This window comes from Oncorhynchus mykiss, chromosome 28, assembly GCF_057628025.1.
Source record: "Oncorhynchus mykiss isolate SJ-2025 chromosome 28, ASM5762802v1, whole genome shotgun sequence".
Lineage (NCBI taxonomy): Eukaryota > Metazoa > Chordata > Actinopteri > Salmoniformes > Salmonidae > Oncorhynchus > Oncorhynchus mykiss.
Genome location: NC_143049.1, coordinates 36,525,116 through 36,542,288, shown reverse-complemented (window position 1 = coordinate 36,542,288; position 17,173 = coordinate 36,525,116). Strand labels below are relative to the sequence as shown.

The window sequence follows — 17,173 nt, the reverse complement described above, 5'->3', positions numbered from 1 at the left end:
TATCCTAAACCACACACACACCACACTCTGAACAGGAGCTCTAATCCTAACAAAAAAATTGTATGAAATGTCCTATCTTCTCAGTCTGAGATTCTCTATCACCTACTATGACAATAAAACACACTTTACAGATAATGAACAGACTATAGTGGATCTGCAACTTTAACTTTGTTTTACTGAGAAATTATTAATGGCCCTAACAACAAATACAGACTGATAGCAAGCACAAAACAGGCACAGGCTGTAGGTAGCCTATAACTGACTTACATTTGATTTAACCTTTTAAGAAGTGATTAAGTGCTACCACTGAAAAGGCAAGAAAAACAATAGGAACAGTCTTGGCCTGATACAGAAGACTCTTCTCTCAGGGGATTCTGAATATGTCCGCACCGTTGATTGTTGGCGTTTTCTAGAACTTTGATGTCAAATTGGCAATGACTTCAGGACACACAGGCTGCAGGACCATGGACAGCGCCCGCAACCAACAGGAACGTGTGTCGGTTACTACCGCACAAAATAACATGAGCCTATCACTGAAACTATCACAGCACTGCACTTAGCCTACATCTTGTTAGATTTTAATCGAAGTAAGTTGAGAGTCGGCAGCATATGGAAGGTGTAGCCTGCTGTAGTCCACTTGTTCTGTAATGTTCCAAGGACCCGGGATAGCATTGCACAGACCCTGTGAGGACGTGCTGTTCACTGGCGCAGACGTCAGCTGTGAAAGTGGTACAGCAATATAAACACTGACGGGGGGAGTCTTGTCCAGCCGTGCGTGTGGATTCTAAGTAGACTACCACACGGTGGAGCACAGCCCCGTCAAACTTTGTGCTGGTTTTAAAACCCTGAACTGGAAAACAAAGTTATACATTCCCAACGAGCGCGCGGCCTATTTTGATCCACTTTTGGAAAACAAATTCCCCAGAGCAACAAGTGACTCTGCCATCAACTTTAATATATTGTTAGCCAACTCAGAAGCCCACATTTTTCAACTTTCCTAAAAATGCCAAGCACAAATTAGCTCTTGTTCAATCCACTGCGCGCGCTTGTGTAGAGAAAACGGATTGCGATGATCGTGTCCAACGTGAGCTTCAGCGGCTGCACGAGGGCCAATAGCGCGCTGTGTACTGGTGCTGCAGACAGGCACCTGGAACACAATTTATCCCGCACCACTCTCAGCCCGACCGGGAACCTGATAGTCTCAGTGTGTTTGGGCTTTATTGGCACCTTCGGATTCCTCAACAACCTCCTGGTTCTCGTCCTCTTCTGCCGTTACAAGGTGCTGCGCTCGCCTATCAACTTGCTACTGATTAACATTTCATTCAGTGATCTGCTGGTGTGTGTGGTGGGAACTCCGTTCAGTTTCGCGGCAAGTACACAGGGAAGATGGCTCATAGGAGAAAGTGGGTGTGTATGGTACGGCTTTGCCAATTCACTATTAGGTAAGTGTACTGTAACCTTGCTTCATTAATGTTTGGTTACGTTTCAAAATGTGGTTTTAAAAGAGCTAGTCTACCCTAGATGTGGTGTGCACTTTTGGAATCTGGCCAGCACAATGCGTAAAGAGGGGACAGCCTATGCTTGGTAGTATTATTTTATAATTTCATTTGAATATTACAATTGCACGTCGATAGGCTTCTTACGATGGTTTGCAGGTCGAGGTTAATGATGGGTCAGAAATCTTGTCGCAAAATCCCTTCTGAAGTCTGTCACTCATTTATTTGTGATAGCTAAAATATTCAAAATAAATGAAATACCTTAACTTGTCATAAACATTTTTAAAACAGGCTAGTAAAAAAATATCTCTGGTCGATCAATCTGCATTATGTTGTTCATCATTCATTGTAAGTATAGGCTACAGTACATGTAAATAGCTCTTCCGTCCACTGGCGTCCATATACATTAAAGGACTCATCGCAAAAAGCGTTTAGACATTTTGTTTAGTCGTTATAACTGTTTAAAGCGCCCCTCCGAACGTATCGCGAGTCGTATACTGTATGTTATAGTCTGTTCTAATGGTTTTCAGGAACTGTCAGGAAGGATACTATCAAAGTTGCCATGAAATATGTTGACTTCAAAGGATAATGAAAAGGCATTTGAGGGCACCGGCAGGTCGCTGTCATGTACTCTCACCGACCTTGCATTTTGGTTGGATGACTGTGCAAGACATATTGTAAAGTCGACAATAGACTCACCATAGGCCTCTTTGCAAAGAATCATATATAACATTATAATGCTCAAAAGATACTTAAAGCTTCAGTCACAATCAGCTGTGGGTGTTATAACTGTCTATTTAAGCAATACAGCCCGAGGGTGTGTGGTATATGGCCAATGCAGGTGCCTGGACACTGCCCTTAGCCGTGGTATATTGGCCATATATCACAAATCCAGGAGGTGCCTTATTGCTATTATAAAGTGATTACCAAAGTAATTAGAGCTGTACAAATACATGTTTTGTCATACCTGTGGTACAGTATACTGTCTGATATACCACATCTGTCAGCCAAATCAGCATTCATGGCTCCAAACACCCAGTTTATAATTACTGATAAAACATGCTGTGTAATAGGTTCGCTGTCTACCAGATATTCAGGATACCCTTGACTTAATGTCGTGTGATTTCAAGCAAGCTGAATTGTGCCACGTTATCAGTTCTGTGATGCTGTTTCAGTCCCTCACAAATGTCTGGAGTTTCCCTTGATTATTTGATTTAGATCTGTGCCATGCTGGCTTAGTCTCATGAGATAAATTGTCTGCTGATGTAAATACTCCAGTCTGGCTTATTCAGAGATATCAGTCGACCTCTTTGTGTTGTTGGTTTTTACAGTTGTTTTTGGAGTTGGGCATCCTCATAACTCTCCCCAAAGCCCAACTCTCTTGCTGCCTTGCACATTAAACTGTCCAAAGTGCATTAGTCCATCCAACCATGCCTCAATAGGCTGTACAGGAAGAATCATCTATATTCCTGCGATCTGTTTGCCAATAAAAACACAAGTTTAATTCAACTGGCCGTATTTGGGGCTGCTCAGGTTGTTCTAGATCGGAGCCTGTTCCCCTTCTTTTTTAATAACACATTGGGCTCTCTGTTATCTTAATACAACAGTATTGAGCAGCTATAGCTCTCGTTAATAGTCTCCGTAAAAAAAAAACACTAGCATACATGTTTTTTATTTGTACAGACCTGCATTGATACCAATTGGCACCATTTTGAAAATAAATGTCATGTTTCAATCCAGTATAGGCACATCTAAACCAGTTTTTAGCTGCCCCAAATCACAGCCAATACTAGTCCCTTCGTGATGGCCAACGATAAAGGCTGTACTGTCAGCCCGACATGCGGTCACAACGAGATATACGTGTTGGTTTTCCATCTGTCCCTTGTGATGAAGCGATGCAGGGCGGTGCAGAGACATTCAGGGGGGGGGGGGGGCAAATGCTCACAGTCTCAAAATTGCACATTCAACTTTGTATCATGAATCTAGTATTTGCCATCCAATTTAGATGAAATGTTTAATTAAAAAGTCTTCCACACTGGTTTGTCTAGAAATGCTTCCTAGGTAGTGGCAGTGAGCCACGGTGAACCACAGAATACAACCATCACTATTGGCCTGTTAAATATATAGATGCGTTTTTCATGAAAATGATTTTGAGTGATACTCCAGCAGGCTGTAATTAATGTGTTATTGGGAAATGAGAAAGAAAGTTGATATAGTTCGAAAAATGATGTTCTCCTGTCTTCAACAGCTTTCTTCTGAAACTCGAAAAAATTGCTTTTCTGTGGCGTTGTGGGCAGTATCAGAACACATTTACAAATGTCTTTGATATAGGAACATTGTTAGTACATCCCTTCAGGCTACATTGGTGATTTCTTTGTGACATTGTTAAAACGTTTTATACTCGCAGAACAATCTTGACTTTTTTTCTTCTCAAAGAGTTTTATGCCTCCAAATTGAAAGGAAGCTCACACACCATCATACCAGCTCCTCAGAGATGTATTAGCAATTTTGGATGGGATTTGGTATTTCATTGTGATAATTTCAGACACACTGAAGCACGTCTCTTAGTCTTGCTTTATAGCTTTCTAGGTTGCCAACTATATCTCAAAGATATTCGTGGTTTCGCATCGCTTAAATTAGCCTCTGAAATGGTATCTCAGGCAGCGTTTACACAGGCAGCCCAATTCGGATATATTTTCTACAAATTGAGTTTATGACCAATCACATAAGATCTTTTTCAGAGATATTTTTCAGATCTGATTTATCCAATTAAAAAATACCAATTAGTGAAACAAATATAAACCCAGCCACAGTGCCATCCGCAAGGAGACAATTTACTAAAACTCTTTGACAAGTATTTGGCATCTGAATCTAAAGCACGGAGTGTGGTAGCTAAGCACTGTTGCTACCAGACATCAACAAGGCTCCTTATTCCATTAGCTGTGGCTAAGGAATTACTGTACAAGTCACAGAGTCACTGCTGAAGTGATTATTTCTCTGTTTCAGTGTTATGGACTCAGGCTGGTTTTATGCAGGCTTGTCAGGAAAATACTCAGAGGAGGAACAATGTGTCATACATCATCAGTATGTGTCATACATCATCAGTATGTGTCATACATCATCAGTATGTGTCATACATCATCAGTATGTGTCATACGTCATCAGTATGTGTCATACATCATCAATGTGTCATACATCATCAGTATGATGATCAGTATGGCAAGCTTCAATGCCATACAACTCTCCTTCCGTGGCCTCCAGTTGCTCTTAAATTCAAGTAAAACTAAATGCATGCTCTTCAACCGATCGCTGCCTGCACCAACATCACTACTCTGGACGACTCTGACTTAGAATACGTGGACAACTACAAATATCTAGGTGTCTGGTTAGACTGTAAACTCTCCTTCCAGACCCACATCAAACATCTCCAATCCAAAGTTAAATCTAGAATTGGCTTACTATTTCGCAACAAAGCATCCTTCACTCATGCTGCCAAACATACCCTTGTGAAACTGACCATCCTACCAATCCTCGACTTCGGCGATGTCATTTACAAAATAGCCTCCAATACCCTACTCAACAAATTGGATGCAGTCTATCACAGTGCCCTCCGTTTTGTCATCAAAGCCCCATATACTACCCACCATTGCGACCTGTACGCTCTCGTTGGCTGGCCCTCACTTCATACTCGTCGCCAAACCCACTGGCTCCATGTCATCTACAAGACCCTGCTAGGTAAAGTCCTCCCTTATCTCAGCTCGCTGGTCACCATAGCATCACCCACCTGTAGCACGCGCTCCAGCAGGTATATCTCTCTGGTCACCCCCAAAACCAATACTTTCTTTGGCCGCCTCTCCTTCCAGTTCTCTGCTACCAATGACTGGAACGAACTACAAAAATCTCTGAAACTGGAAACACTTCATCAGTATGTGTCATCCATCATCAGTATGTGTCATACATCATGCTGATAAGAGATAATCACTTTTGGGGACCAAAACAGAAAATATACACATAATGTACAACATTCTTTATATGTTAGGTATCAGAGATACATATCTTGAAATGCGCGATAGAGTGTGAAGCAAAAGTCTACACTCGTCAGCACCCACACTGTTAGCTGTGTGACAGAAAATACTGACCAGGGATAACCTCTCACATCAGAGCCAATTCAGAGTTGAGTTAAACGTGCAACACTCAGAATTTTGCTTAAATCATTAATTCATGTCAATGGAAGACTTCCTCAGAAATGTGTGTTGAGGCTAGAATCCTTAGTTGCTACATCAATTTTTGGACTTATAAATTAATTATGATATACCCATTGATTCTTCAAAAATATAACTTCTAAATGCCTCATGAGCTTAGTTAAACTGTCACACCCCATCAAAACCTAAAATATAAGCTTGTTTAACCCCAATGTTTGTAAACAATGTAAATGTAAACAAACACCATAGTAGCACCAAAAGATGGTTAAAGGTGCAATATGTCACTTTTTTTGGGCAACCCGACCAAATTCACAGAGACATGTGAGATATAGATCGGTCATTCTCATTGAAAGCAAGTCTAAGAAGGGGGCAGATCTGTTCTATGTGCTCTATTTCTATGCTTCCCATTTTTAAGTTTATTTTTTTGAGTTTACTTTTGGGTTTTGTACACCAGCTTCAAGCAGCTGAAAATACACGATTTTTGTTAATTGGAAAATATATTTCACAGCATGTCTAGAGGGTACAATGATTCTCTATGTCATACTTGCTTGTTTTGTCACAAACTAAAATTAGGCGAACTACGGTATTAGAATTTTAGCAACCAGGAAATGGCGGAGTGATTTCTGCATTGTGCATCTTTAAAACTATATATTTTTTTTATATCATGGATGGTCAGTCCTTGCATCCATAGCTCTGTCTATGAATTTGAGAGTGGTTACATTTCTCCCGGCCTATCCCTCAGCTTTTTTAGCATAACTATCACGGCTCACGAAATGACCCAGATGCAGTCACAGGAGGCGGACTGCAGTCACAGTTCTCAGAATATTTATTATAATAAAGGGGCAGGGTGTCAGAGTCGTGTGTATAGGTGGCAGGGAAGTCAAGCGCAGGAGAAGTGTAATGGAGGTATTTAATAACAATAAACAAAACATTCTCCAAACACTAAATGTAAACAATAAACAAAGTGGGTATGAGGACCTGTCGCACACCAATACAAACTCAATACAACACGGAATAACAAACAATCTCTGACAAAGACATGAGGGGAAACAAGAGGGTTAAATACACAACAGGTAATGAATGGGATTGAAACCAGGTGTGTAGGGAGACAAGACAAAACCAATGGAAAATTAAAAATGGATCAATGATGGCTAGAAGACCGGTGACGTTGACCGCCGAGCACCGCTTGAACAAGGAGAGGCTTCGACTTCGGCAGAAGTCGTGACACAGGGAGAGGTTTGTAAATCCAAGGCAGAGTCAATAAGGGACAGAACGTCAGGCAGGCTCAAGGTCAGAACAGGCAGAAGGGTCGGAACCGGGACGACTAGAAAACAAAAAGTTGAGAACTGGAGAAATGGGTAAGACCTGACAAAACAAGACGACCAGGCAACGGACAAACAGAAAACGTAGGTATAAATACACAGGGGATTATGGGGAAAAATATGAGACACCTGGTGGGGGGGGGGGGGGGGGGTGGAGACAAGCACAAGACAGGTGAAACAGATCAGGGTGTGACTAAAACGTAGGCGGGGTGACGGCTTTATTGTAGTTTCAAGTAGAGACTCCAGCTTTTAAGCGTGCAGATCTCAAGTCTGCATACCGTCCTTTAGTTGATGTTGTGAGTTGCCCAGCTTAAGGGTTGGGGTCAATTCCATTTCATTTCCAGACAAATCAAGTACACTGAAATTTCAATTACAATTCTCTTTAATCCTTTTCAGTTAGGAAAATGTTGAATTCGGTTTACTTTCTGAATTGACTGGAATTGAAATGGAATTGACCAACCCCGCTAGCCATAATAAGATTATTAAAATATTTTTTTAGAATCTGTTAAACAGTTGAATGTTGCATACATCCGTCTTGCCCCTGGACCTAAGCTGCCATTATTGTAGATAAGTGATGTCTGTAATGACTTTAGAATCTGCTGCCTCGACTTAATGACTTTAGAACCTGCTGCCTCTACTTAATGGCCTGAGACCACAGCAGGTTAAAGACTGGAAAACATTATGATAGTAACATCTTTCCTGTGACTTGCTTAGTTAGCAGGCTGGCCTCCCATTTAGCCAGTCCAACTCTTCTTCTCTTGCTTAGTTAGCAGCCCCGACCTCCCATTTAGCCAGTCCAACTCTTCTTCTCTTGCTTAGTTAGCCGACTGGCCTCCCATTTAACCAGTCCAACTCTTCTTCTCTTGCTTAGTTAGCAGGCTGGCCTCCAATTTAGCCAGTCCAACTCTTCTCCTCTTGCTTAGTTAGCAGGCTGGCCTCCCATTTAGCCAGTCCAACTCTTCTCCTCTTGCTTAGTTAGCAGGCTGGCCTCCCATTTAGCCAGTCCAACTCTTCTCCTCTTGCTTAGTTAGCAGGCTGGCCTCCCATTTAGCCAGTCCAACTCTTCTCCTCTTGCTTAGTTAGCAGGCTGGCCTCCCATTTAGCCAGTCCAACTCTTCTTCTCTTGCTTAGTTAGCAGCCCCGGCCTCCCATTTAGCCAGTCCAACTCTTCTCTCTTTGCATTTTTATCGTTATCTTTCAGAAAATTTGTTGTCCTCCATTGTACTGGAAAATACTTTCTTCCTCTTTTTAAACGTTCTTACCTTCATGGGATATCACGTATGCATGATCACGAAGCATTGCTGAAGGTAGGAATGTCTAAAAAACATGTATTGAGTCAGCGTGTTGAATACTCATTGAATCAAGATATATTAGTGTTACATTTTTCATAAACTCTAACATTTGTAAACAATTTTTCTTCCACTTTGACACTACAGAGTACTTTGTGTAGATCGTTACCAACAAAATGACAATTAAATCAGTTTAAACACAACATTTGGCAAGGTCAAGGGGTGTGAATACTTTCTGAAGGCACTGTGCATTTCAGTTCTATGTCCAAACCTTTAACAATGGGCCTCTCTCTATTCATTATCTTGCTGATTATATCTTCCTTATGGTACAAAAGATTCTGACGCTAGGTTATGTATTTTGTACAGCCTTAATCTTCAAATATGAACCCATACAGACTAGGGTTGAACTACAGATGTGTATGCATGAAAACCTTTAGCAAAACAGTTACGGTGAAATGTGGTTAGCTCTCAAGTATCTATTTGATAGGGAAACTTGTCTGAAAACATTGCACTGATTAAAGATCTCCAGATGTTTAGTTATCGGCCACAATGGATATCAGAAATGACGGCAGTCAATTATTTGACAAATGTAGGTATCATTCCATCTTGTGTGGGACAAACCGTATAATACCAGAACATTTACTTTATTAATTTTTTTTGTGTGAAAAACAAACACACAATGCATGAGGGATTAACCCAAGATGGGGGAACTGCTCAAATGAATTTAATCTTATTAAGTTCATTTAAAAACATTTCAGATCACATTTATTTTGAGTTTATTAGATTTAGCTGGCCTCTCTGATTACACCGGGGTCCTAGTTAAAGAAGAAAAGACGTCAAGTCCTACGAGTTGGTGTCCCACTCCAGAAGGCCCTATTTTGAATAATCAGTCCCATGTCAATTACATGCTAGCACGGTGGCCCAATCTTGGGCAGAGGCATCTGCTTTGCCAACCAACATAACCTATTTACAAAAAGTCCAAATTAACCTTAAATAAGATTTGCGTTATGCCCTGAGGGCCAAGGACAGACGCCGGGTTGGTTACTCCACATAATGACGGGAATATTAGATTTCGTATTCGCTGTCACTCTGTGTGAGTCATGGATAAAACAAATTATTTTAGAGTAATTCTATTTGATTTGAGTAATTTGATTGGCTGTATACAGCTCTCCATCAGCGGAGCATCAGTTTGATTAGATGGTTTGTTGTTTGATTAGATGGTTTGTTTAGATGGTTTGTTGTTTGATTAGATGGTTTGTTGTTTGATTAGATGGTTTGTTGTTTGCTTAGATGGTTTGTTGTTTGTTTAGATGGTTTGTTGTTTGTTTAGATGGTTTGTTGTTTGATTCGATGGTTTGTTGTTTGATTAGATGGTTTGTTGTTTGTTTAGATGGTTTGTTGTTTGTTTAGATGGTTTGTTGTTTGTTTAGATGGTTTGTTGTTTGTTTAGATGGTTTGTTGTTTGATTAGATGGTTTGTTGTTTGTTTAGATGGTTTGTTGTTTGTTTAGATGGTTTGTTGTTTGATTAGATGGTTTGTTGTTTGATTAGATGGTTTGTTGTTTGATTAGACGGTTTGTTCTTTGTTTAGATGGTTTGTTGTTTGATTAGATGGTTTGTTGTTTGTTTAGATGGTTTGTTGTTTGTTTAGATGGTTTGTTGTTTGATTAGATGGTTTGTTGTTTGTTTAGATGGTTTATTGTTTGTTTAGATGGTTTGTTGTTTGATTAGATGGTTTGTTGTTTGATTAGATGGTTTGTTGTTTGATTAGATGGTTTGTTGTTTGTTTAGATGGTTTGTTGTTTGTTTAGATGGTTTGTTGTTTGTTTAGATGGTTTGTTGTTTGATTAGATGGTTTGTTGTTTGATTAGATGGTTTGTTGTTTGTTTAGATGGTTTGTTGTTTGATTAGATGGTTTGTTTAGATGGTTTGTTGTTTGATTAGATGGTTTGTTGTTTGTTTAGATGGTTTGTTGTTTGTTTAGATGGTTTGTTGTTTGATTAGATGGTTTGTTGTTTGTTTAGATGGTTTGTTGTTTGTTTAGATGGTTTGTTGTTTGATTAGATGGTTTGTTGTTTGTTTAGATGGTTTATTGTTTGTTTAGATGGTTTGTTGTTTGATTAGATGGTTTGTTGTTTGATTAGATGGTTTGTTGTTTAATTAGATGGTTTGTTGTTTAATTAGATGGTTTGTTGTTTGATTAGATGGTTTGTTTAGATGGTTTGTTGTTTAATTAGATGGTTTGTTGTTTGTTTAGATGGTTTGTTGTTTGTTTAGATGGTTTGTTGTTTGATTAGATGGTTTGTTGTTTGTTTAGATGGTTTATTGTTTGTTTAGATGGTTTGTTGTTTGATTAGATGGTTTGTTGTTTGATTAGATGGTTTGTTGTTTAATTAGATGGTTTGTTGTTTGATTAGATGGTTTGTTGTTTGTTTAGATGGTTTGTTGTTTGTTTAGATGGTTTGTTGTTTGATTAGATGGTTTGTTGTTTGATTAGATGGTTTGTTGTTTAATTAGATGGTTTGTTGTTTGATTAGATGGTTTGTTGTTTAATTAGATGGTTTGTTGTTTGATTAGATGGTTTGTTGTCTAATTAGATGGTTTGTTGTTTAATTAGATGGTTTGTTGTTTGTTTAGATGGTTTGTTGTTTGTTTAGATGGTTTGTTGTTTGATTAGATGGTTTGTTGTTTGATTAGATGGTTTGTTGTTTAATTAGATGGTTTGTTGTTTAATTAGATGTCACTGGGGTCCTGGGGTCAGTGCACGGAGAAGATACTGGGCACTTTATTTTTAATGACGTATCTGGATGTCTATGTATAGAAACCATGATATACTGTAAGTATTTATTGGTGTCATTTAATATATATATACATATATATATATATATATATATATTGCAATTTCAGAACTCATAAATCCACAAATCTCACCAGCCCAGATGGGTCAAGAATATCAATGAAAACATACCAAGTTTTAATTGATAGCCTCATTGTAGCAAGCAAACCCACAATGTAGCAAGCAAACCCACAATGTAGCAGGCAAACCCACACTGTAGCAAGCAAACCCACAATGTAGAAAGCAAACCCACAATGTAGCAAGCAAACCCACAATGTAGCAAGCAAACCCACAATGTAGCTAGCAAACCCACAATGTAGCAAGCAAACCCACACTGTAGCAAGCAAACCCACAATGTAGCAAGCAAACCCACAATGTAGCAGGCAAACCCACACTGTAGCAAGCAAACCCACAATGTAGCAAGCAAACCCACAATGTAGCAAGCAAACCCACAATGTAGCAAGCAAACCCACAATGTAGCAAGCAAACCCATAATGTAGCAAGCAAACCCACACTGTAGCAAGCAAACCCACAATGTAGCAAGCAAACCCACAATGTAGCAAGCAAACCCACAATGTAGCAGGCAAACCCACAATGTAGCAGCTGTGATCGTACAGTATAAGGTAAACATGTGACTAAAATCTCAGAGCTTTGCCTGCGGCTCAGATAGCCAACAGCTGTATATTACACATGTACTCAGGCATGAATGTAATTTATTAATACTGTGAACCAGCGTTAACAACCTGCGCTGCCTCAGCCCAAGTACATTATCCCCCATTGCCTTTATAAGCTGAGGAGAACTATACAGCAAAAAAGGTCTGGTCCATATTTTTTAATTAGAGGACTGGTTGAGTCTACTTCACTGCTGTTGGAAATCAATGGCCGTGAAGGACATCCTCATGGATCATTTTCACTTCAAAGTAAATGACAAACAAGACAAAGAAGATGACAGGGGTCAGGTTTCGGGGTGCAGTAACAGGAAGTGTGTGCATTGACAGGTTTTGTGGCATCAATTTGGCGGCAGGTAGCCCTGTGGTTAAAGCGTTGGACCAATTGCTGAAAAGTTGTTGGATCGAATCCCCGAGTTGACAAGGTCAAAATCTGTCGTTCTGCCCCTGAACAAGGCAGTTAACCCACTATTCCCCGGTAGGCCGTCATTGTAAATAAGAATTTGTTCTCAATTGACTTGCCTAGTTAAATAAAATAAAATATAAATCATTGCTGGTATAATGGGCCCTCCTGCATAATGTCTAAAAGCTCAATTCTGCCCCTTTGCTACTGTATGTAGAGTGATCACCCTTTCATTTTCCATGGTACATTGGAATCTCTCTTTGCAATGTAATAGCAACCTAAATGAATGCATTACAGTTGGAAGCCAGCATACACTCAAGCGTTATATTGTCTATTATAAACTACAGTAGGTGGTTTGAGCCGTGAATGCTGATTGGCTGACAGACCGTATACCACGGTCTGTACAAAACATGTACTTTTACTACTCTAATTACGTTGGTAACCAGTTTATAATAGCAATAATTTACCTTGGGAGTTTGTGGTGAGATAAGAGCAGGCCTTAGCCGTGAGGTGGCAGGTAGCCTAGTGGTTAGAGTGTTGGGCCTGGAACCAAAAGGTTGCTTGATCCAATCCCCGAGCTGACAAGGTACATTTCTGTCGTTCTGCCTCTGAACAAGGCAGTTAACCCACTGTTCCATAGTAGTCCGTCACTGTAAAATAAGTATTTGTTCTTAACTGACTTGCCTAGTTAAATAAAATACACCACCTTGTGCTTTATTACTTAACTGCATAAGTCAGCCTTTTGTTCTGTGTTTTGGTTCCAAGGCATCGTGTCCCTCATCTCCCTGGCCGTGCTCTCCTACGAGCGTTACACTACCATGATGGGTCCAACCGAGGCCGACTCCACCAACTACCGGAAGGTAGCCTTGGGCATCGCTTTCTCCTGGGTGTACTCACTGATATGGACCCTGCCGCCGCTCTTCGGCTGGAGCCGCTACGGCCCCGAGGGGCCCGGCACCACCTGTTCAGTGGACTGGATGGCCAAGAGCGCCAACAATATCTCGTACATCATCTCGCTCTTTGTTTTCTGCCTCATCGTCCCCTTCCTGGTCATAGTCTACTGCTATGCTAAACTGATGCATGCAATCAAACAGGTGAGTAGGACAACGACACTTGTTTTCTTAAATTCATCAATTAACTCATAAAACAGTGGCTATCGCAGACATAACTGTGTTACAGTGCACACTATTACATGCATGGACTATTTCTCAGCAGTGCTGAGTTGCAGATACAGAGACATACAGTATGTTATCACCATCGTGGCCCTTTCTAGACCTCCCCCTCCGAACGATAGACACTGTGGGGTATTTTTGCAGCAACTTTACTGTTGCAGGAACTTTACCACCTTCCTTAAAATGCCTTAAAAAAATATTTTTTTCAACCAAGTTCAGCTGTTAAAATACAGTATATGGAATAAACCACAATTGTGTCTCGCCTGCAACCATTACGTATGTTACGATACTTCCAACACACTAAATCATGATGAACTACAGTCCTGTTTCCACTTCCACACTCATCTCTGACCGGGGGAAATATGAGCAGACAAGCTGCAGCGTTGTCGCTCCGGGGAGGTCTCTCTCTCTCTCTCTCTCTCAGTGTATCTCGCCCTGCTCTGATTTCTTCCCAGGAGTACAGCTCGCTCAACTGTCAGTGCATCATGTCTTAAAATGATAAACACTCAGCGGCTCTTCAACAACCATGAGGAGTGACGTGCAGCCATGAATAATAACCACTTTCCATTATTTTAATAAGCATATCCCTCCCTCCCTCCTTTCTTTTTTAAATGTTATTTCTTCTCATAGTATTCCCTGTCAGGCAAGTACTTGACCAATAAAGCAGAGAAGCTGACAGCGTTGAATTCCCCAATCTACTAAAGTGCTCGTCTTTGGTCCGAGCCACACAAGGATAGCGAAATCGATTCATCTATTTTAAGCTGTGACAGGCTCCACCATCTCTACCTTATCAATGATAAATAGCCACTCACCGTAGGGGAGGTGAGGGAGGGACATTTGGAATGATGCAGCTTACCCATTGTCGGTGTTAATGTATTTTTTTCCCCTCAACATTGTTCCATGTCGAACCCTTTCCACAGAGGGTGCTACATAGAACCCCAAATAGTTATACCTGGAACCCTTTTGGAAACGTTTTTTTCTAAGAGTGTAGTACCCTGAAACCTACACCAAGTCACTCCGTATCATCGATTTAAATAAAATCCAATGTTATTCAAATCAAATCTAATCAAATCTTATTTGTCACATGTGCCGAAATCAACAGGTGTAGTAGACCTTACAGTGAAATGCTTACGGGCCCTTCCCAAAAATGCAGAGAATGTGATATTTGATTGATCAATGCCTATGGATACCATGTAATATCCAGTAGTACCCTTGCTTTTCTTTTTCCAAAGACAGGCTTGTCTGTAGATACTCATGTAGCTAACTCTTCAAATGGAGAGCATACCTTGACAATAATCTGTTAAAACACAACACTTTCCGAAAAAGGAGTTCCAAAAGGGTTCTTCGGGCTGTTCCGTGGTAGACAACATTGAAGAACCCTTTTCAGTTCCAGGTAGAACTATTTTGGGTTCCATGTAGAACCCTCTGTGAAAAGGGTTCTACCTGAAACCCAAAGGTTTCTCCAAAGGCAGGGTTGGAACTAGGGCTGTGGCGGTCACAACATTTAGTCAGGGTGATTGTCAAGCAATTAACTGTTGGTTTCACAGTAATTGACTGCCAATTAACATAAACGCACGTAGCATCTCCTGGCTTCCACACATTGCCTACAAGCCACTGATGCAGACCTTTGATGCAGACCCCACTGATGCAGACCCTACATTTTAAAAAGTCAAGTAAAATCATGTAATATAGCCTACCCCTTCACAATAAATCCATTGTTTATTTTAGACAGGTCTAAAGAAGTATAATATTAAGAAAATGTTGTTCAGAAGAACAGAATAGCATACTCTGAGTTGTTCTTATGTTAGGTCCTGATGGCTGTGGGCTACACTAGTTAATTTAGCAGGCAAGATTTGTTTAGAATTCTGTGGCATTATATTATATTTTTTTATAGTATGAAGAATACAATTGAACAGAGCTGAATAAACTAGAAAGGATATTTTCTCCAAACAATTTGAGGGAGTGTTGTCACGCGGGACTAGGTGTGTGTGCAGGAATCAGACGCAGAGAGAGAGTAAGGAGTAAAGTGCTTTACTATTGCACACCAAACTGATAAGCCCAGTACAATACAGGGCGCAGGACACTATACCAGACAACCCAAAACCACAAGGTGTCCAGTATAGAAAATAAAATACACCACGACCTAATATGTACACACGTAACAAAAGACAATCCCTCACAAAACAAGGGCGGGTCAAACTACTACATATAGGGATGCTAATTAAACCAGAATACACACAGGTGAAACTAATAAGACAAAACCAACAGACAAACGAAAAAGGGATCGGTAGCAGCTAGTAGGACGGTGACGACGACCGCCGAGCACCGCCCGAACAGGCAGGGGAGCCAACTTCGGCGGAAGTTGTGACAAGTGTGGACATGAGGCTATTCTGTGTTGAGTGATTAACAAAGAAATAGGATTTCCTATATATTTAATTTAGAGTTTAGAGTAATGCATGTAACTTTAGTTGTTCTGCAAACATTGGGCTATATGTTTTGATTTGTAATACATTGTAAGGTTGCATGATGCGACTCTAATGATGATTTGAAATAAGTCGCTTGAAAGGCATGACCTCTGCTTTGTTTTTTGCTCAGACTGTACACACTACATCAGTCTCTCATTCACAATTTGACAAGCACTTGATAATGCCTCGAATTTCATGGCGGCATCCCCTTTGTGTGACCGCAAGGCGCCTTTGGCACGGAGTGCTATGTTGTTCCCTTCTCCCTGAGTGCTGAGCACTCCGAAGTATCTCTCACTCACATGGCTCTCCATCACGTGATCTGGTCTTTCTCACAAGCTACAAGTGAAGACAGACACATCGAGGACGCAACTGTGAGTTTCCATATCCAATTCTGAGGTGCATTTTGAAGATATTGGAAGAACTGTCCACATTTACTTTTCGTCAGACAACAAGATGAGTAGACCTAACAAACAACAAAAGCACTAACATATGTCAATTTACTATCCCTCATAGTACAAAAGTGTACCTATTCTGTGTGAGAAATAATTATTCCAAACATATTCTGGGACAGAGGTGGGATGCGATACATCCCATATTAATACAACCACTAGCATCAAAAAACGTTTTCACTCAATGTGTCACGTTCTGACCTTTATTTCCTTTGTTTTGTCGTTATTTAGTATGGTCAGGGCGTGAGTTGGGGTGGGCAGTCTGTTTGTTTTTCTATGATTTGGGGATTTCTATGTTTCGGCCTAGTATGGGTCTCAATCAGAGGCAGGTGTCGTTAGTTGTCTCTGATTGAGAATCATACTTAGGTAGCCTGGGTTTTACTGTTTGTTTGTGGGTGTTTGTTTCCGTGTCTGTGTTTGTTCGCCACACGGTACTGTTTCGGTTTTGTTCACGTTTATTGTTTTGTATTTAATTTTGTGTTCAGTTTATGTTTTTTAAATAAACAACCATGGACACTTACCACGCCGCATCTTGGTCCGATCCTTGCTTACACCTCCTCTTCAGACGAAGAGGAGGAAAACCTTTACACTATGTGGCTGACGCAACAGATCAGAACTTTTAGCTTTAAATGTTGATAAACTATTAGGCTTTTTCTTCACATTTTAAGTGGAGCAATGCACACATGGCAGTTCCATGAGCGGGAAAACACCAATATCAAAAGTGACCGCAAATAACACACTGTCGTTGTTAGAACCTTAATATCACAAACATTATTGGTTTTGTAAGTAGTTTTAGGAGGACATGCTACTCCCCCCCCCCCTCCCCCTTCCCGTCATTCACCGCCATGTCAATCACTAGCAATTAGTCTGCA

General features: G+C 40.5%; 1 protein-coding gene across 1 annotated transcript; it reads left to right on the top strand.

The window, feature by feature from the left end:
* Positions 1-1,049: 1,049 nt before the first annotated feature.
* On the top strand, positions 1,050-13,644 carry LOC110509088 (opsin-3-like). Its single transcript, XM_021590047.3, has 2 exons — positions 1,050-1,442; positions 12,981-13,644. Exons 1-2 carry the CDS (start codon positions 1,070-1,072, stop codon positions 13,358-13,360), a joined length of 753 nt encoding a protein of 250 aa, XP_021445722.2. The 5' UTR covers positions 1,050-1,069; the 3' UTR covers positions 13,361-13,644.
* The last annotated feature ends 3,529 nt before the right edge of the window (positions 13,645-17,173 follow it).

Excerpts from the sequence above, each read along its gene's own strand:
- LOC110509088 (XM_021590047.3), top strand. The coding sequence starts at position 1,070 with ATGATCGTGTCCAACGTGAGCTTCAGCGGCTGCACGAGGGCCAATAGC. Across the intron at positions 1,443-12,980 it reads CTTTGCCAATTCACTATTAG|GCATCGTGTCCCTCATCTCC; the intron begins GTAAGTGTACTG and ends TTTGGTTCCAAG.